The 20,852-nt window shown below is 43.0% G+C and overlaps 1 protein-coding gene across 8 annotated transcripts in view; it reads left to right on the forward strand.

Moving 5' to 3' along the window:
- Positions 1-20,852, forward strand: part of rbfox2 (RNA binding fox-1 homolog 2) — a 43,596-nt gene that overhangs the window by 14,175 nt on the left and 8,569 nt on the right. For 7 of the 8 annotated variants that reach the window (XR_013971290.1, XR_013971291.1, XM_080879290.1 and 4 more), the window contains 6 exons: positions 10,838-11,044; positions 14,716-14,886; positions 15,383-15,436; positions 15,581-15,673; positions 19,671-19,758; positions 19,961-20,017. Coding sequence is in view for 6 of the 8 variants with exons in the window: in XM_080879290.1 (XP_080735416.1) it covers positions 10,838-11,044; positions 14,716-14,886; positions 15,383-15,436; positions 15,581-15,673; positions 19,671-19,758; positions 19,961-20,017 (670 nt within the window). In the remaining 2 variants the exon portion in view is untranslated. The remainder of the gene's footprint in view (positions 1-10,837; positions 11,045-14,715; positions 14,887-15,382; positions 15,437-15,580; positions 15,674-19,670; positions 19,759-19,960; positions 20,018-20,852) is intronic. The other variant, XM_080879291.1, reaches the window with a different exon arrangement.

Below are 20,852 nucleotides of genomic sequence, written 5' to 3' on the forward strand. Positions count from 1 at the left end.
AAGGGCTGCCACTGCCAGAAACTGCGCTCAGCCATGTATTATGTATGGTCAGGAGAATCTTATGTGAGCATACAGTACAGCGTGTCAGCTGGATGTAGCGGTTCAGTGGCGCTATTTCTGCTAGTCAACTATTTCGATATATCTGAAGCAGGAGAGTGGAAGCAGAGAGGGAATTGGAGGGGGGAGAGGAGAGGTAAGTGGAAAACTCTTTCTTCTTTATTGGCCCTGCAGCTGTCTCTGTACATCGCTCCAGCCTGTGAGCAAAAGGGACAGGTGTCCACAGAACAGTTGTCCCTGCCCTTGTGTTGTGTTTTCCTTTTTTTATTGCTCGTTCTTTCTCTCTCGTCCTCCCTTCTGCATCTCTTCTATTCAGCTAACAACACCTCCTCACTGTAATTTCTGTGTCACACATTTCACAAACACACACACAAGCTCGAGCACACAGTGGGCTGCAAAGTTGGTGCATGAAGTGTCATGTTCATATCATTACATTTCAATTGGTGTGAGTCAGTATGAGTGTGTGTGTGCTTCTCTTTCAGCTGTACCTTGGATTCCTGCTCTCTTTACTGTTTGACCTCTTTTCTCCCTTCTCTCGCTCTCCCCGGGGCCCTGGCAGCTGTTATCTCAATGTTTTCCTTTAAGAGCCCCTGGAAGAGAGGGGGATGGGGTTTGAAGGGAGAGAAGGAGAGAAGGAGAGAAGGAATGGGAGCACGAGGAGAAGATTTTTAAAACAATTTTAGGGTGATGGGACACCCCACGCTTCCCCACCGCAGTCAAGGAAGCTCGTAGGTGAGGGAGCAGAACAGACACGGGCGAGCAGCATGAAAATCACATATTGTAGGTCAACTAGAGGCGGCTAGTTTGCTCAGTGACGCAATTTCAGTGTGTAAAGCTGACTTTGCAGTTATGTCCATATGTGAGTGTTCCGAGTTTGTTTACAGCGGGGGTAATTTATCAGCTCCTTGATGGCGCTGCTTTTGCTAATTTTATATAACTAAATATATATATTTTTTAAATTGTCTCTTTCTCCTGCGAGAGAGTTGAGAGCAGCAGATTGGGTGCAGAAGAAATATTTTCTCAAGCCCCACCTAAGCGTGTGCCCTGAGGCAAGGGAGAGACGCCTACCTGCTGCAAAAGCTATGCGCAGCCTGCCACGCTTGCACAAACTGGAAACGGGTCGTGAGGATTCACCCCCCCACACACTGGCACGCCTCCACCTCCCAAATCTTGTTATCGATTCTTTGCAGGGGTAACAATGGTGGTCGTTAACTGATCCCGATGAACCGTGTTGCCGTGGCAACTTGGATGAGTCACTCATTTTGCGCTGATTGTTAGGTGGTTCGAGGCATGAGGCAAAATGTTGATGGGAAACCTTTTGTGATGTAAACACCTTTCTGGACGGGGGTAAATCTTGAGCGGGCCTCCTCCTCCTCCAGCTGTGTGCTTCCCTTAACTGCTCTAAAAGTGCTCAGCGTGAGGCATCAGTGCAGCTTTAACAAAAAAAAAAAAGGAAAAAGGCAGGGGTTGCCCTTCCTGACTCTTTAGGCGGTGCAGTTGACAGTGACAACACCGTCCTACAGCTGGCTTCCGTATGTTTTTAAACCACACTGGACAACCAGGCGATTAGTGCAGAGCCCTCTGTGAGCGTCAAACAGGACAAACTAGTTTCAGGGTCATGTCTAATGTATTGAAAGAGGCATAGTCATGTTGGGTTAATACATATCTGTTTGCAGGTTTGTATGCTCACCTGCCTGTGTGTTTGTCTGGGATGGCGTGTGGATTCTAATGTGGAATAAATGTGAACAAATAATGTCATCATCCTTTTTGTTTTCGGGTGTTTATCTTTCATAAAATGCCGCAGTGGTGCTGAACGGACCATTTATGCAGCTACTGAGGAGATGACAGGGGAAAGTCGGGGTTGTGCGTGTGTGTGCATGCGTGCACGCGCGAATGCATGTTCCTGTGCACATGTATGAGGCTGGGGAGTCTCCCAGAAATGGCGTGCGAGGAAGGGGAGACCCTACAAGGAAAAGGATGGGGGTGGATTAGGAGGGGTTTGTTTGACAAGCACACATGTTACCCTATAAGGAAATGGAGGAGAGAATGGAAGGAGGAGCCTGGATCGCGCTGATATCCTGTTGCTATGAGGCAAATGAGCTTGATTGACATGTGTGGGGGCGGGACGTATGCGAGGGTCCCGTCTGGATTTTATGAAGCGTAAAGAAGTGAAGCGCACAGCAGAGAGAGTGGGAGGAAAGGGAGAACAGCAGCAGAGAGGAAGAGCGAGTGAAGGGAGGAGGGGGGAACCGATGGAGGAGGGGTTGATGTTGGATGGAATAATTTAACAAGAGGGTGTCTCCTGGCTCATCGGTATGCCACAGGCATGTTGTAAAACGTTTCTCCAGCTGTTTGCAGCTTGGGTAACAGCAGCGCAGACTCGGAAGCCAAGATCTGAGCTGAACACCGAACTTCACCACTTAATCCGATTATTGAGCCAAAATACGAGCTGCTGCTAACAACATGAATCACGTTTTCCATAGTCCAGTCTGTTGAATTAGGCATTAGCGTTATGGCCGGAAGCCAGAGAAAGTACGATTCTGAAACATCATTATTCATGTGAAATGACCCACTGATGCCCCAGTTAGCTTTTAACCACACTTCCTCTCCTCTCTCCTTTGCTCTTCTCCTTGTCTCCTCGAGTAGCGTAGTGAGACTGCCGCAGACGGGCACATTTTATAACATGCCTCCTCAGACACACTTGCTGCTGCTAACCGACCCGAAAGTAAGCCAGCTACAGCTACCGCTCTGAGTCACTGGCTTTGCCTGGCCAACGCATGCACTTTCACAACCCTTAAAATCCCTTAAAACACCGGGAGCATACACCGAGAGAAGCGCAAGACATGCACACAAACAAAATGTACACAAACCTTGAGTGCTGACACAAATGAACAGCCTACAGTTTGCTTGTGCACAGGGCAGCACTTCTCCAAGAATGCTCTCCTCCTCTGCCTTTGTGTTCCTCCTCTTATCCTGCTATCTGTGTGCATTTATTCAGTAGATGCTTTTATCCTGATTCGAATCACAAAGGCCACTCGCAGTCAGCAAAAGGCCCCAAAGCCTTACAGAGGGAGGGAGACGAGGAGGGGGGCACATACTGTTTTTGGAGATACGGGGTTGTTAACACAGTGCATCAGGTATAGAGAGGCCCGTTGAGATGCTGCAAAAATGGATCTCCTCTGAAAAGGCCAATCGTCAAACACAAATATAAGGTTGTTTTTGGCTTGCATTCCCGCTTCTATTTTGGGTCTGGCAGAAGGAGCGGCAACAGCCGGGGTTGTCCATTCTCCTGCGAGGCTGTAGTCTGTGCATGAGCAACAACAATGAGGAGAAGAGAAGAACCGACAGAGTTGTGATCGGGGGTCTGTGTCAGAAAATAACTTAAAGAGACTCCGACTCTAACCACAAATTTCTTATTTTCAGTCCCAGAAAAAGCTCCCAGTATTCCTCGCTAAGAGCTAAATATAATTGAACACGGGGAATTTTAATCCAGAGAAGCTAGAAATGTGAATCAGAGCTGGTCTTGAGATTTATCCTCAAAACTACCAGTGGAGACTGGAGTCAGCAAGTTTGCACTATTACATTTATTTCAGCACAGCTCATTCATTCACTGTTTTCTTGAATTTGCCTTAAAGTTTAGATTATTTAGCCTGATAAGGACAAGACACACATGTATGTGAAAACATGGGTTGCTGTTGATGTTTATTAATACTCAGATCCAGAGAGATCTTGTTCACTACCTACCTCTACTACCTTTACTTTGGTTTTTCTTTGGTTTTTAGTGATTAGAGCTGCAACACAATCGTCCTCAACCAGAATTATTCAGATGATCTGTCCAATATTGGCTGCTATAACTTATTTGTTCCATAGGTGCGACTGTTTGCTTATCAATGAAGAAATGCTTCCTCATTGATCAGTCTCTTAGGCATCTAAAGGTTCATAGAGATTGCTACATTAATGCATTCTTAATGTGATTTTATGCCGTGCCGAGGATGAATCCTGCATATTTACAGATCTATTTCTCTATCATTGGTGACATTCGTCAACTGGTCTATGAAATGAACTGGTTCCAGTACCTTTGATATCGATGATACAGCTGATTCAGGGTTGGTATAGAAAACCTTAGAGAAGGCTGGTGAGGCTCACAGGGTCACAGAGTTTATGTTCCTCCTCCTTTCAGAAAAAAAGATCAAAGATTTGAAGTCGTCATCTCTAAATCTGCCTCCTGGGTCATACCTCTACTCAGTGGTTTGTGCTGCTGAAATTACATATGTATATTGCTGCAATCAGAAATTGAGGCTTAAAGCGTGCGCTATTAACATCCAAGTCACTATCATTCTGTCTAAGTTGCATCACAACTTGTCAAGTCCAAGACTGACTCATCTGTAGTCGAGTGAGATGTGTCATGAGTCATCAATGTTGGGACTCAAGTACGACAGCAGTAAAGCGGTGATGAACAGTAGGAGGGTGGTTTTCCCATCAAATTGGACAAAAGATAGACTTTTATTGCATTTATTCATGTAAGCCTCTACAGCAGGGGGATCCCTCAGTTAAAACAATCTTCCTTTTGACCTTTTTTGCTTATATGTTAAGTTTTTTTTAATTCATTCCATTGAAGCTCTTTAATTTGCAGTAAGATAGAAATATAAAATAAATGATAGCTTTAGACTTTAAATAAAAGCAGAGCTGTCAGCGTATTCACTCAGTGCAGCTTGTTGGACGGTGGAAAAGCATCTGAAGGTGGGAGGGGAGGCGTGGAGGTGCTTTGAGCTCAGCGTTAATAACATGGCGATATTTATAAACAAATATCTGCTCATTTTATTTTAACCTTTGCTTTTTACTTATATGAATATGCAGAATCTTTTGGGAAGTGGAGCGGGAAGCCTTCTGGTTTCCGTTTGTAGCCCGGTTAACACTAGTTGGAACACAAACAGTCGCTTTTGAGCAGGCTTTGTTTGCATGCAGGTAAACAGTCCCAATGAAAGGCACAAGAGAGGCTGCATTTTTGAAAATGCAGCCTCCAAACCACCAGCTATCATCTAATGCCAATTTTGTTTTTAATTAGTTTTAAAAATGTATCTCAAACAATGACTGCCAGATGGAAGAGGAAGTCTTGGCCCAGGTCATCAGAGCAGAAGACAAGCCAGTACGTTCTCTGACTGACGACATGGTAACACCCGTAACGTTTACCGTTTTCACCGTTTTCACCGTTTTCACCGTTTTTAATTTAGCCTGTTAGCTAAATAGCGAATATTTGGCAGTCAGAGCACAGAACTGCATTATGATGCGGTGATGCCACTAGATCAAAAGTGAAAGAGATCATTAAAATTTAATGGCGCTGCATTTAATAGCGGCTGAAACAGTTAAAAGGTTTCCCTCATTGCCACAAAATGTTGCCAGCCTATTGTCCCCTTTCAGCTTTTCCCGTTTCACCGCTTCACCCAATCTGGGGTCATCAACTTTCCCTTTCGAAGGAAGACACAGGAGCGGGTCGAGTTTCTCTCTCTTTCTGTTTGCCACCCAGGTTAGCTCCTACCTAGTGACCCAGAATTGCTTGCTCCACCTACTCTCATATTCACCTCCGCAAATGCATTTAATCTAGGATGGGTTTATGCAAAGTGAAGTCATTCAGTGTGTCACTTAACATGTCTGTTTTTTCCCCAGCTGCAGTTAAAAGCTTGATCTAAACTAGCTAATTTCCACATCTCTGCTCTCTCCTTTTCTTTTTTTTTTTTGCATCTCTGAATTGAGCAAATGTAATGAATTCAGGATCTCTCATCAGAGGATTGCAGCTAATGTTCACATTATTGCCACCAGTGAAGTAACAGAGTGTTGTTTCTTTTCCCCCACAACAAGGAGAAAATGCATGTTTTGTTCACTAATTGGAGCATAAAATCATAACGGCTAATAACAGAAACCAAATTAATGAGAGGGTGAAGTAATGCAGGAAAAGAGATGCAGCAGTTCATTTCTCTTTATTTATTCTGGGAACTTGGAAGAGCTGAAATTTTGCAAAGCCGCACCTCTAAAAGCATGCATCCTAAAACCCTGGCAGGTTATAATAATCACAGGAACAATCTGTGCAAATCACAAGCACGGCTCGCCAAGGTGTAAGGTGTTTGCGCTGCGACGTGAAACTTAGGACACGGAGGCGAGGCTGTTGAGGAGCGCTATCTTGTATCAAAATCTTAATTTGAGTGCTTGTGGGCGAGATTGGAAGAGGTTCATACAGCTGCAGAGTTTAGATGAGCGGACACAGCTGCTATCTGAAAACGTGAATGAAGTTAAACTTGGACACTGTGGTCAGTAATCTGGTGGCTGTATTGCTCAAGTGGCAGCCACTGAAGATGAGGATCGCGGTTTCTGTTTTGCCCGAGGTGGTGACTCTTCACCTGCCAGGCGAGCTGCGGGGATGTGTGCGCGCGGCGAAATGGTGTGGCAGCGGCGCTTCGGGGTAAGGCTCACAGTGTTGAGACGAGCGATAACATGCATTTTAGTGCCCGTTATCGGTGAGCGAGAGCCAGGGAGATGGCAGGATTTCTGTTTGTAATTACACTCCTGAAATCACAAAAGGCAGAACGCGGCTGCAGCCTTTAACGGACGAGTTCAAAGCATTCCTCTTAAAGCGTCTGGTTCTGCCTCCTTTTTGCCTCACGACGGCGGGAAAGACAAGTATAGGTGCGATGCAAAGAATTTTCTGCACCAGGAATCTTCCAGTAAATGATTAGATGAATAATTATATCATTCTTTTGTTGTTCTTTAAAAAGGCAGCTTAAAACTCATGTGTTCAGACAGACACTATGTTGTTTTTCTTCATTCATGTGTGTCCACTTTGCCTTTGGCGTGGGCTGGATTTGATTAAATTACCTCTGTAAAGCAATTTGTGACCATTCCTTGTCTCAAAAAGCGCTATAAAAATGAACTTTACTCATTTACTTAGCGACTTGTGAGTTCCGGTATATCAGACATGATTATTCTTAAGTTTTAGACCCCGCTTTGCTTTTAGAGCTGCATAAATTCTTTGTGGCATCGATTCAGCGAGGTTCTGGAAACATTCCTCTGAGATTTTGGTCCTCACTGGCATGAAGGAATCGTGCAGCTCATGAAGCCGTTTTTCTTTTTTTCTTTTTTCTCCTTTTGCCCGTTCCCCCACATCTCAAGGGTGCTCGATTGGATTGAGATGTGGAGACTGTGGAGTATACTGAGGATACCACTGAGCCCATTCTCCTGCTGAAAATAGCCATTTGAAGATGGGTACACTGTCATTATAAAGGGATGGGCATGGTCACAAACAGCATGAGGTTCAAAGTTTACCATAAAAAAAAACACATCTGCAATACAATTACACCACCAACCTGAATCGTCGATATAAAAGCAGGATGGATCCGTGCTTTCGTTTTGTTTATGCCAAATCCTGACCCGTCCGTCTGAGTGCTGCACCACAAATCGAGATTCATCGCGACCAGGCAACGTTTTGTCCCAATTTTTAGTGAACCCGTGCCACTCAATTTCCTGTTCCGAGATGACAGGAGCGGCACCCGGTGTGGTCGTCTTCTGCTGTGGGCCATCTGCTTCCATATTCTTTGTGCTGTGTTCGGCGATGCTCATCTGCATATTGGTGGTTATTTGAGTTGCTGCCACGTTTCTGTAAGCTCAAACCACTCTGGCTGTTTGTCTCTGGCCTCTCCAGTCAACAAAGCATTTTCGCCCAGAGAACTGCCACTCACCGGACACCCCCCCCCCCCCCCCCCCCCCCCCCCCCCCCCCATTCTCTATAAACCCTGGAGATGGCTGCATATGAAAATCTCATTAGATCAGCAGTTTGTCAAACCAGCCTGTCTGGCACCAACGGCCATGCCACTTTCAAAGTCACCTAAATCACCTTTCCTCCTCATTCTGATATTTGGTTTTAACTTCGTAGGAGTCTCCTGACCAGTGCCAGTGTCTGACTCAGTCCATTGAGGTTGTATATAGGTACATACAGGAACGAATTTCTTTGAAGTGTGATGGGCGGCATTTTCCTTTTAATAACAAAGCATTTCAAGGACGATGCTTCTGACTGATAAAATGTCTTAAAAAAGTAGTCCAGGAAGAAATCATTAGATTGATGTTTATAGTAAATGTACACAAATCTATGTTCTGTATTTAGAGTTAGGATTTATCCAATAGAAAAAATACTTAAGTTGTTAAGTTTAACAAATTCCAGCTTTATTTGCTTAAGTTTGTCTGCTTGGTACACGGCAGAGTTTCTCTCTCACTGCTCGCTGGGAGCAGCTCAGCTGAAGCTGTTCTCGTGTCACGATATCGATGTGATCCGTGTCGACCGCGTGCATCCCCCGGTTTGTTACTGAGTCGAGGGGCCGGACTACAGTGTCACAGGTGTGACGCTGAGAAAGGTCAAAAGCTGGGAGACAGATGGCATGCTCGCAAACGCACACACAAACACACACGCACACATACGTACATACTCACCCTCCCACACACTTATAACACTCCCAAAGGGACAGTGATCTATTGTGCAGCTCAGATGGGCATCGCTGCAGCCTGTCACTCACACACACACACACACACACACACACACACACACACACACACACACACACACACACACACACACACACACACACACACACTTGAAGTGAGTATAGCCAAGCAGATGTCAGGTAGGCTCAACTGAGTCTATTTAGAAGTGATATAATGCCGACGGGGGGGCGACATTGTAACTTCTTTTACTAATTAATTATTGTATTACTGTCTTTGCAAGTCTGTCTTACATTAGTACTATTCCTAATAAAGCAATGATGATGATGATTGTAGTAATTAGTTGTTACAGTCAAATGAGAAGAACAAAGAGGTTAGAAAGACACAGCAAAGGAGAATAGGCTGAACAAAAAAGGCTACACAATGGGTGCTACTCCGGGTTTCTAGATATCGTCATCATTTGTATCTATTGTGATTTACAAATGTATAATTTAGTTTTTATGATTTTGTTTTCTGGTGCCGGTATCAGGTTGTTTAGTTCTCATTTTCTGGTACATTTTAATGTCATATGTATCAGGTGTGGTGAAAAAAATATTGAGAGTTGGTAGAGTTTTTTGTTTTTTTAAATCAGGGCTAACATGCTAACGTGGCTCACGCCAGATTAATGATGATGGTCAACTGGATTTTGGCAATCAGTGTGATCTCTGCAACCACTTGAATGCATTACCACAATAGTTTTGTACATTCTTGGTCCCCAGTAGATGAATCTTACCACTAAAAATTTGATTTCATTCGGTTTGATTTGTATAGCGCCAAATCACAGCAACAGTTGCCTCAATGCACTTTATATTGGAGGAGAGCCTACAATAATACAGAAAAACCATTAGGCAACAAACTATGAGCAAGCAATTGGCGACAGTGGGAAGGAAAAACTCCCTTTTAGCAGGAAGATGCATATAGTGAATACTTTATACCTGCTAAATGTCGGTATGTTAAGTTTGTTGCTTTTAACTGTTTTTACACTTTCTCTGCAGCCCTTAGCATTTCTCACATCACCTGACAAAGGTGTTATGGCAGTGAGCAAATCTCCAGTGCAATCACTTTGGATGTCAGCTCATCTACCAGCATGTGAGAGGTCAGATTGTACCGGTTGACAAATCGCTCCGCTAAACGTCCACTGCGTTCACAGCTACAGTAAGTGAGGGGGTGTCGCTTACTGCCTTCTGCATGTCTCATCCAGGCAATCTGTTTCTGGTAGTGTGACCACGTCGTAAGTAGACCGTTTCATGCTTTGCGGTACTTTGCGTGAAAAAGGACAAACTCAGACAATGTCCTGATTTATTTATTTATTTTCTTAAAACGTGCTGACATTAGCATTTAAAGCATCCCTCTCTGAACCAGAAAACCATCGTAGTGTTTTTATAGTCTTTAATAAAATGACCAAACACTGCAGTTATTGGAATTAGAAATCTGGTGAAGTTTGAGTAATCCTTTGCAGCTATGGATCGGGCCTCGTCTCTTGAATCTGTCATCACCTTTTATCTTCAAATCCCCCAGCCCGGCCCCGTCCTCTCCCATCCTTGCTGCCTCTCTGTTACCATTTAGGGTATCCATACCCCACTGCCAGCAGTAAGGAATGTGTGTGCGCGTGTGTGTGTGTTGTGTTAATGCCTCTGCCATGTTTATGTGTCTCTACCATGTGTTTATGGACGCCTGTGTTGTTCTCCTACAAGCTCGAATTTTGGCATCTTACACATGCATCTTCTTGGGGGTGGGGGGGGATAATATGTACGAAGTACTTGGGCCGGCTTCCTTGCAAACAGTTGGTCTTTGTGTGAGCGTTTAGGTGTGTGGGTGTTTGCGTGTCAAAGGTGGTTTGTGTGCAGAGGCGTTTGTAAGTGTGCGTGCAGGCATTAGACACTCATCATTGTGCAACACACTGAGCATGGAGGCATCTGACCCTCAATAATAGATGTGGCAGCAGTGAATATTTAATGGTTGGGGGGTGGGGTGGGGGTGGGGGGTTAGATACACGCACGCACACGCACGCACACACACACACACACACACGCACGCACACACACGCACGCACACACACACACACACACACACACACACACACACACAGGAAAATGGAAATATAATATCCATGCCTGTATGACTTTTAGACTGACGCTCTTGGGGAAGTGGTCTCTGTGTGGTCGGGTGATGCTCTTAGTAAAAGATACCGTGGTATTTCGCCAGCCGACCACTTTAGTTCTCACTCCCACCTCACTTTTCTCTCTTTTTCTTCCAACAGGGTTCTCAGGATAGTGCTGGCGGTCAGGAGGGACTCGTCCCCCCACCTTTCTCTGCCTTCCCGCCTCCTCCACCACCGCCCCCCCAGAACGGCCTGGCCCTGGATTACGGGGGCAGCCTGTATGCTGCAGGGGCCGTCCAGGGTCCCGTGGAAGCCGGCGGAGCAGCGAATAGCGCAGCCAACGCCGCTAACAGCCTCAGTGCCCAAGTGAGTACCGGCCTCCTTCCTCTGTTGGCAGCCCACACCCAGGCTGTGCCTTGAGAGGGCGCTTAGTGAGTGGGATACACGTTACAGACTGAAATGAGGATATTATAAGAGCACATTACTAATTGTGACCACAATTCAAGTTTTTCTTTTCAACTGAGCTGTAACATTTTCACATGTTGTTTTGTTTTTATCTCGCTCGGATTAAAACGTATAAACCTCTCTGTGTTACGATCGTTCCTCCAAACACAAAAATAATTCCACTTGTCATAACCGATTCTGTGGCCACTTCGCTGTCACAGAAACATACACTGAGAGAGTGTGTGAAGTAGGGGTGGGTTTTTATAATCGATTCATCGATTAAAATCGATTCTGGCTTGGATAACGTAAAATCGATTCATTAAAATCCTGAATCGATTTTTTAATATAAATTTATTTTGTCCGAAATGCCAGAATCTCTGGTGACATCTCACAAAATTTCAAGAACCACCAAACAGTAAATGAGAGCAGGTACAGGGATTCTGCACATAGACTTAAACACACAGCGCGACCCGCGGATCAGAATCAGTTAGATGTCGCCTTTCTCACAGTCGGGGCTGAAAGCCGACAGCTCGCTGATCCGGGTCCGCGCTTTGTGTTCACGCCCTTTATGCGCTGATTCTAAAGCTGTTAGTTTGATCTCTCTCCAAACAATATTGACCGAACCAGCAGCAAAAGAAGATCCAAACGCTTCACATAAACATCGTCATGAATTCACTCTTTTACTGTTTTGCTTCCATTGCGATGCGCAGCTCTCTCTCTCTCCCTCTCTCCCTCCCACCCTCTCTCTCTCTCTCGAACAGTTTCCCTTTCTTCATTATTCGCTTGCTTGTTACACAAGTCTACTGTTGTTTACAGCGCTGTCGGCCGCTGTTTTTTTCCCTTTTACATTCTTCCGAAAAGAAAACCTCATTTCTGCTGTTCAATACTGAACAAATTTAAACTTTTTAATATTATTCAAAATGCAAAATGCTTAGCCGTGTGTCTAATAAAACCGCTGTAACGTCAGAGGTAATGTTCATTAATTAATGGTTTTCTTTCGTTTTTGATGTACTGCAGAATATTTTTATAAAATCCCAGGCCAGGAAAATCACCTTCATGTTTTTCTGTGTTTTATCTTCAGCTACTTTGACACAAAGGCATCTGCTGTGATGCTCACACCTTGGATAAAGTCTTGCGAGTGTCAGCTTCCTTTTTATAGATACAAAAATATGTAAATGTTCTGATCTGAATTATACTTCTGACTGTCAAAATTTCCCAGATTTAAATCGAATCGAATCGAATTAAATCGAATCGTGGATCGAATCGATTCGGGACCTTGTGAATCGGAATTGAATCGATTCTAGAAATCAGTGACGATACCCAGCCCTAGTGTGAAGGCTGCCTTTTTCTGTCTGTCATCAAGTTTATGTAAAAACTACCAAACCGTATTTTATGAAACTGTGAAAAGGTGGAGCGCGGGCAAAGAAAGAACCCATTAAATGTTTTGGAGGCAAGAGTGGGAGAGTTCTGGATCAGTTTCTTTGAAATTGCAAAACAGGTCATTTGCCATGGTTTGGTATTCACTCTCTAAGTGCTTTCTATCATTATGATAGGAAAACAGCTTCTTTTTTTTTAACTCATCCAGCAGTTAGGGTGGAATAGCTACATTTATTTGGAGGGTTTTTGTTTTTTTTTTTCTTCTCTGGTCGACTTGCAAATTACAGCCCAATCTTCACTCTTCTTTTTGCTTTGTTTGTCTTTGAGCACTTTGACATGCAAAAGCCCACACAGCTAAACGCTCACACAAAGAACGACTGTTGGTAACATTGCCTACCCAACTTTTTAAAAAATGACAGAAGTGTGAAAACACAATTTGCTTAAAGCAGGAATTTGACATGGGTGTTACTGCTGATGGCCGCCACTTATATAATGTTATATGCAATGTTTTGTCACCACAGTTAATTTTTATCCACTGTTTTTTCTTCAGGTGGAAAAAAGGTGAAAAATTCAGGTTTCATTTTTTTCAGATGGTGGTATTTAAACATCATCAACAATAAATCCTTATAAATTTTGAAATTGGACAGCTGAGAGAAACTACATGTTTAGATTGGACTGTGTGTCTAATTTTGCAAATCCAGAGAATGACAGTACTGTGCAAAAGTCTTGACCCACACCTCATTTCTTTATATATAGATTTTCTGAAGGTCTTTTGAAGTTTTTCTTTGGACATTGGCTGCTTTTCTACTCCCTCCAGTCCCTAAAGTTTCTCATTTTTAAAGTAATGTTTGCTTTTCCCCCCCTTGTCGTTGTTTGTTAAGCAACTTAACACTGACTTATGAATAATTCAAGCAAAAGAAAAAAATCCTTAGTCAAGATATGAAGCGGTGTTGTGTCTCCACACAGCAGACAACTGAGCAAAGAGCCAATTTTAGATGATATCTTTGGCACTTCTGGCACCGTTACTAGCAGTGTGTCACAAAGACCCGTAATTTTTTCCCCATTTCTTTAGTTGAATCTGTGAAAAATGCCAGCGATAACACAATTTGAAATTGAAATTTTATTTTTGCACCAACAAGGTGATTATCAAAGAGCTATTAGCAGAAAACTTGGCATATCTCAGCAGGGTGTGCAGCGTGTCCTTAAAATGCTGAGGAAACTGGCCAAATGGAGGAGAAAAGAAGTGGCAGGGATAAAGAAAACTACCTACACCAGATAAACAGAAAGTCATGTCCTTAAGAAATAAGAAGAAATCCAGTAAAGATCTCACAGACAACACAAATACTTGTTGCCACAAATTTTATGCAGCAATGAATCCAAATTTGACATTTTTTGGTACAAATTGTTGTCAGTTTGTAGAGAGGAGGTCAGGATGGAGGTGCAGCAGTGAGTGTCTACAGCCATCTGTAAAACACGCTGCAATTGTACAAATTCTCTTTTTGCCTTATATACTATATTGTGCATGTATGTTTGCACGTGTTTCAATAAATCACTGCAAACCTTTTCAAATTTTTCAAGCAAAATATAAAGAAATGAAAGGTGGCTCAAGACCTTTGGACTGTGCCATAAGTATTTTTTAAATCAAATACTACAGCGTCACATGAAATAAAATTTACAGTGAATAAAAACAGTCATGGTTTTCATTCGTTGTACACTGCTGCTTATAACCAGAGGCAATACAAATATGTTGAGGTTAAATCATTTATTTATTATGTTCTGTCGGTTGTTTGAGTCAATTCACAGATTTTTGCAACGGTTTTAATTTTCGCTTTAATAATTTTGGACTCTGTTCAAGCAACACGCCAAAAAATGGGAAAAATACTGTCTTTGTGTTCTTCTCACAGGGAAAAAGCACAAAATATCGATTATGAAACATAATCGATATTTTGTGCTTTTTCCCTGTTTCTAGGCAAAGCGAGTACTTGGACATTTTTCCTGTTCAATCCATAATTTGTGCAAGCTGATTAATGAACTAATCAGCACAATAATCAGCTGATTAATGGAAGCAGCGAGCAGCGCCTACTGCAGTGCAAATCTGACAGATGACAGTCTGTCAGCTAATGGTGCATTGCGTATCGTCTTTTCGCAACCCTAACAAGACCTCTTTGTTTTCGTCTGTCTGTCTCTGTTTGTCTTTTTGCATCCTTGTGTCTAAGCAGTCAGATGGGTCCTCCCAGATTGACGGCCAGTCTGGGGTTGGCTCGGGAGGTGGAGGCGGCGGGGGGAACGCTGGAGACGATTCGGACTCCAAGGCCACCCCCAAACGCCTTCACGTATCTAACATCCCCTTCCGCTTCCGAGACCCTGACCTACGGCAGATGTTTGGGGTAAGCGGACCAGAACGTTGCCTTTTTTCCCCTCCACTGTGTATCGTTACATAACAGAGTAAAATCCCCTCTAAACTAAACCCCCCTCATCTAGTGACTGCAGCCCTTTGCTATCTTCTAGTGACGCTTATATAAAAACAAGGGTTTGCCATGCTGTTTTTTTGCTGAGCAGAATCCATTGTTTTATTTGATTATTTAGATTTTCAGCTCTCCAGCAGCTTATCTAAAGTGAAGTGTAATAATCCGGCCTGGTTCCCTCCAGTTTTGCAAGAGGAACGGCTCTAAAATGCAGTGCAGAGAAAAGAACAGAGGAAAGGAAGATATGGTAGAAGACCTAGCAGCCAGTGTAGGCTCAGTGCCAGCTCATCGTGGTTGAACAGTGCTGACACCCCGTGGCGAGAAGCAGTGTGTGTGACTTACATGCTCGCTCAGCTTCTTCATTTTCCTTCTCTTTTTTTAATTAATTAATTCATTATTTTCCTGTTTCTTGTTTCAGCAATTTGGCAAAATCCTTGATGTGGAGATCATTTTTAACGAGAGGGGATCGAAGGTAGGACACTGAGGAAAAAGAAAACATGTCAGGCATTTCAAAATGCAGCAAAAAAAAAAAGAAAAAAAAGAAGCTTAACTGCAATCTCCTTCTCCTCCTCCTCCTGCGTCTCCTTGTCGTTTCTTTACCCTCCTTTGCTTGCAGGGCTTCGGTTTTGTTACGTTTGAGTCGAGCGCAGATGCAGAGAGGGCCAGAGAGAAGCTCCACGGCACGCTGGTGGAAGGACGTAAAATCGAGGTAACGGCACGCTCGCCTCTTTTTCCTATTTTAATTTTTTTTTTCAACAGTGACCATTTTCTCCTCTGTGTCCCCTCCATGTCCAACTGTGACCTTAATTCTTCTGGCCCAGAGAAGGTTTCCGGATGGCTGTTGTTTAAACCCCCCACCCCCACCCCCTCCTCCCTTCGGCTTCACTATAACATGGTGCAGTGGTGCCGCACGCAAAGGCGTCTCTTTCGAAGCCACTTCCTGTTGATGTTCGTGCTGTTAATGCTGTTCTCGTTCTTCTCGATATCGTGCGCTGTCCCATTGCACCTTGATCCTTAAAAGTCGTGTGGTTTGCAAAGCATGCTGGGTGGAGTGGCTACACAACAGGCATGGCTGGTGAGAAGTCACTACGACACGATTGCTGATGATATCTGCTTACATCACAGCATGGATGATTTTTTTTCCTTCTTTTTAAATTACTATTATTTTTGTTTAATCTGTCTTCCTGCACCTTTTCCATCATCCTCATCATCATCGTCACTTCTTCCATGATCATGACGAGTGGCCATTCTTGATTTATGGTTGTGTTTATGACTGGATGAGCAGTTAAAAGCCTCTCAGTTATTTTCCTCTTGGGTGGGGGGGGGGAGAAAAGTGCTTGCTGCTGGTGTAAGAGGCTACTGTATGTTGCATGGATGGAGCACTGGCTCAGATGTTGTCAAGGATTTTTCACTCTTTTCACTTGAAATTGCGCGGCTGCCACTGAGTCGTAGTTTTTTTACGTTTGGTGTGTTTACGAGATTGATGCATGATGGGCGTTGGGGTGGGGCATTTTCAGGGGGGCAGTTTTGGGAATAAGGCTGCTGTGAGAAGTGTGGTGTCATTTCTGATGCTTTTGTAAAAAAAAAAAAAGCCAACAAAAAACACCCTTTAATCTCAGATGTGCAAGATGAACGGTTAAAAATAAAAAGAGAAGTGTTGTTTTACACACACACACACACACACACACACACACACACACACACACACACACACACACACACACACACACCTGCATCCAGCGCTCCTGAAAAACAACACTAGATCTCATGGAAGTGCTTTTTCTTGTGACTTATTTTTCCTTTTTTTTCCTTTAATTTGTTAGCATGAGCTCGGATTTCAGTTGCAAATGGCCTGGGAGATCAAATACACCGTGCTTTCGCCATTTGCTCTGGCTCTTTTGATTTTAAAATCACGCTTTTGATTTTTTTTTCTTTTTTAAAAAATGATTTCTACTTGCTACTAAAGCTCTTCTGCATGGTCCTGAATGTCCTGCTCTCTTCTCTGTCTCTTGTGTGTGGGTGTGGAGAATGTTTCAAAAAATGAATAAATAAAAAATATGGAGGGTGGAGACAGAACAAACAAGTGAAGAGAATAGTCATCCCCTCTCCTGTCCTTTTATTTCATTGGTCCTCCATCTTTCTCCACTCTATTTTCCCCCCCACCTGGCCAGTCAGTCTGTCTTTCCCACTCCGTGTCCCATATGCATCTTCATCTCTTCTGTCCATTCCTACCTAAATTTCTCTGTCCATTTCCCCCTTCCTGGGATGTAGTCAGGTAGCACAAACACCAGAGAGTGGGAATCAGTTAGACTTTGAGTGATAACTTTGTCAGTTATTTGAATATAACCTGGACAATACTATAACGTGTAGTTTCCTTCCCCAAGTTATATTTTAATTTCTGACGTTTTCTGTTTCCGTTCTATTTCTTTCCTTTGTTCGCAGAGGGTTTTTTTGTTGTTGTTGTTTTTTTAATTGTTTTTTTAGAGGCTAGATTGTTGTGATGTGGCTGATTCTTGTAGGTGACTGTTGACACGTGACCTGTTACATCACTTCCTCTCTACCACAGGGTGGGGGTTGCTTTTCATTACCTCGTTTTGTTTATGTTTACTTTTTTTTTTTTTTTTGGTTTTTTTGGTTCATCATTTCTTTCTTACATATATTTTCTCTATTTCCCTGATGATTTTTGTATGTTGTTGTTGTTGTCAGTCTCCACGGTAACTGCTCGCGTGTCCTCACGCCGTTTCCCTGCCAACGGTAAGTTGTGTACACATGGCATCATCTTTGAATGACCCCTCCCCCCAACCCCATCCGTCCAAATGAAATTAAAAAGAATAAATAACGATGCACCCAACACCCAAATGAAGGACTCCTCTTACTTAAGGGAGGCTTGATTGGTCGATTGACAGAACCTGATTGGCTAATCCTGTGATTGATTTGGGGAGGTGGTGAATGAAACGATTTACGTGATTAGCCATTGACCGCATGGCATTACAAAAAGGCCACTTGTGTAACTGAATGTACTGCATCTATCTGCAAGTGCAACAACTATGACTACCACTTCTTATGCGTTCATTCCAATCACCTCTCTAACTGCATTCAGCATTTAATTCCAGAGCTGTATCCTGCATGGTTTACTCTCTTTCTCGTCATCTGTATGACGTCATATAGTACTATGTCATCTCTCTGTGTCATGTGTCAGCTGATAGCTGCATTTTCTGCACCTTAGTGGGACAGCATGCTAAAGCATGTGTGCAATGTTAGCTTAACTGGAGAGGGGATAATAGTAGTCTGTATATCATGGCGTGCTGTAGTGCTTGACTACAACCTTCTGCACCAATTTGCGGACTGCAGACAGTTGCAGAGATACGGCTGTGCAGACGTGACATTTCCTCTTAAAGCTGTACCTGTGGATGAATAGTGTGTTGCCCTAAAGGGGATGCAAGCATATCGTAAAGCAATTTTACTAAATGTGGTAATTTGAGAAAAAAAAATACAAAAGATTTTAAAAAAGCTGTCATGAAATAATTAGTAGAATTTTTTTAAAATCAGCGACAGCTTTTCTTTGTTCTGATTTCTGTTAAGCGGTTTCCTTGTTTTCGATAAGTTTGGTTCTGGATGGTGTGTGTTGGTGGTTGTGTGCTTCGAGGTGTTTCTGGCGTGTGACACTGATCTGAAATGCCTGGCAGTGTTTCACAGCCGTGGTTTCTGTTTGATTTTTTTCATTTGATTTTTATTTTTTGATTTGAGGAATGATATTTGCATCCCCCATCCTCTCTGTCTTTTATCTAGACTTTTTCTCTTTCTGTACTCGTTCTTGCTCCATCCATCATTTCTCCATCACTGCTCACGTACAGTTAGATCCAATGTAGGCAAACGGTCAGATGAATGTTGTACGAGTGTATTGCATCTTATTGTTCGTTTGTTTGAAGAACTGCACATTTGGATGGACTGTTCACTCGCTGTCTCTCTTCTCCACGTCATGTGTGTGTTTTTTCTGTGTGTTTTCATGTGGACTGGCTCCTCCTTCTGCATCCCTTTTATATTTCTGTCCTTTCTCTGTTGTTCTCTCTCCCTCCTCTTCCTCCTTTTTTCTGTATGATGTGTATTTGATTGGGAGGGCTGCCGACCTTATTTGATTGGTCTCTTGCTGCATCTGATGCTTGCTGACTGGCTAGTTTTGCTCACCTCTGGTGATGTGATGCGCTCTTGATTGGCCGTGTGTAATTTGTGTATGAACTCTTCGATTGATGTTTTTTGCATTGTGTTCAACTGATGAATCTGCCGCTTAATTCACCTTCTTTTTCCCTCCTTTTTTTTAAGGTAGCAAAATAATGGTCTTGGATTTCTTTTTGAATGCCTTTGATCTCAGATATTTTGTTGTTTTCTTTGTTCTGTGTGCCAATGGTTGCATTGTTTGCGTGCAAAACTGCCTGACTACTCACCAGGATCCTTGTTTTCAATGTCTTTCTCCTTCAAAAGAAGCGCATGCAACAAATACCATCGCTGCTCATCAACAGAATTAACCCCTGTCATAAGTACAAAACTGTGAAAAGTAAAACGACACCTCACTGAATATGAAAGCTCCAGTAATCATATGAAGTGTCACAGACAAAACTCAGCGTAACCTGACCTGTGATTGGACTGTGCTTGTGTCAACCATTAAAAGTGAATGAAATGAGCCTCTGATCACTTTCTTTGGTGTCCAGGTTAATAACGCCACAGCCAGAGTGATGACAAACAAGAAGATGACCACGCCGTACTCGAACGGAGAGGGCCTTGCGGCACTGCCATATGGTAATGCATTTTGCACGGTTGGACCAGAGAGAGGGGGCAGAAATTATTGTCACTAAATTAAAGCGGCAGACACTACCCCCACCCCCTCCCCAAAGAAACAAACAACATGCAAGAATGAGTAAATGTCGTGTGAACCCTGGCTGCCCGTCGCTTCTGTGACACGTTTCTGTTTACATGTTGTTGTCAATTTTCTTTATTATAGCTGGATGGAAGCTGAGTCCTATGGTTGGAGGCATTTACAGTCCTGAGCTCTATACAGGTAAGAAAGCCTTCCTTTATTCTTACCTGACTGATACCCAGCAAACATTGCTTGCATGTCTCCCAAAACTGATCACAATAAGAGGTCAGGCCAAACTTTTCTGATTTTTACAAAGTGCAAAACACGGTTCAGATTATTTATTTATTTATTTATTCTTAACAATGACAGCTAATTTAGCTAGCACATTGTTGTGTGAATGTCACCTCAACATCTAATGACATCTTTTTTTAAATAGTTAAATAGATACCCAAATTACATTTCACTTGTTACCGGAAGAACTTGATGCATCACACGCTTACACTTCTCCCCTCGCTGTCTGCGATGTCAGCATCTTAAACTCAGGAAGGAGTGCTACTACTGACACGTGAAATCAATTAACTCAGTGGGAGAAGTGGTGGACCCGAAAGTGTGAGATTGTGAGTTTGAGTCACTGTTGAGGTGTTTTGTTTTTTCTTTCCCATTCTCTCTCCTTTTTCATTGAGAAACATGTTTTCATGTAGATTTTTTTTTAATCTCATCTGGGAATAAAATTCCTTGAAAAGGAGAGCGATGCAAAACAAAATTCTCAAAACTCTTACAAGGATATCCAGGTAACGTTGAGGTGACCTCAAACTGGCGTTATGGTAACTTCTGCGATGTCAGTTGAATTTTTTTCCCGGGGGACTATTATTCAGTCGTGACTAGACATCTAGAAAATACCGCCAGCCCGAGAGTTAGTCTGCATCGAAAAGTTTGCTGTGTATTGGAGAAAAAAGAAATGCAAGGATTACTCAGCGTGCTGTTCCAGTATTTTACAGCTGTTTGACATTTATGCTTAAAAATGAAGGTGCAATAC

Source organism: Rhamphochromis sp. 'chilingali' (genome assembly GCF_963969265.1).
Source record: "Rhamphochromis sp. 'chilingali' genome assembly, chromosome: 4".
In the NCBI taxonomy this organism is placed as follows: Eukaryota; Metazoa; Chordata; class Actinopteri; order Cichliformes; family Cichlidae; genus Rhamphochromis; species Rhamphochromis sp. 'chilingali'.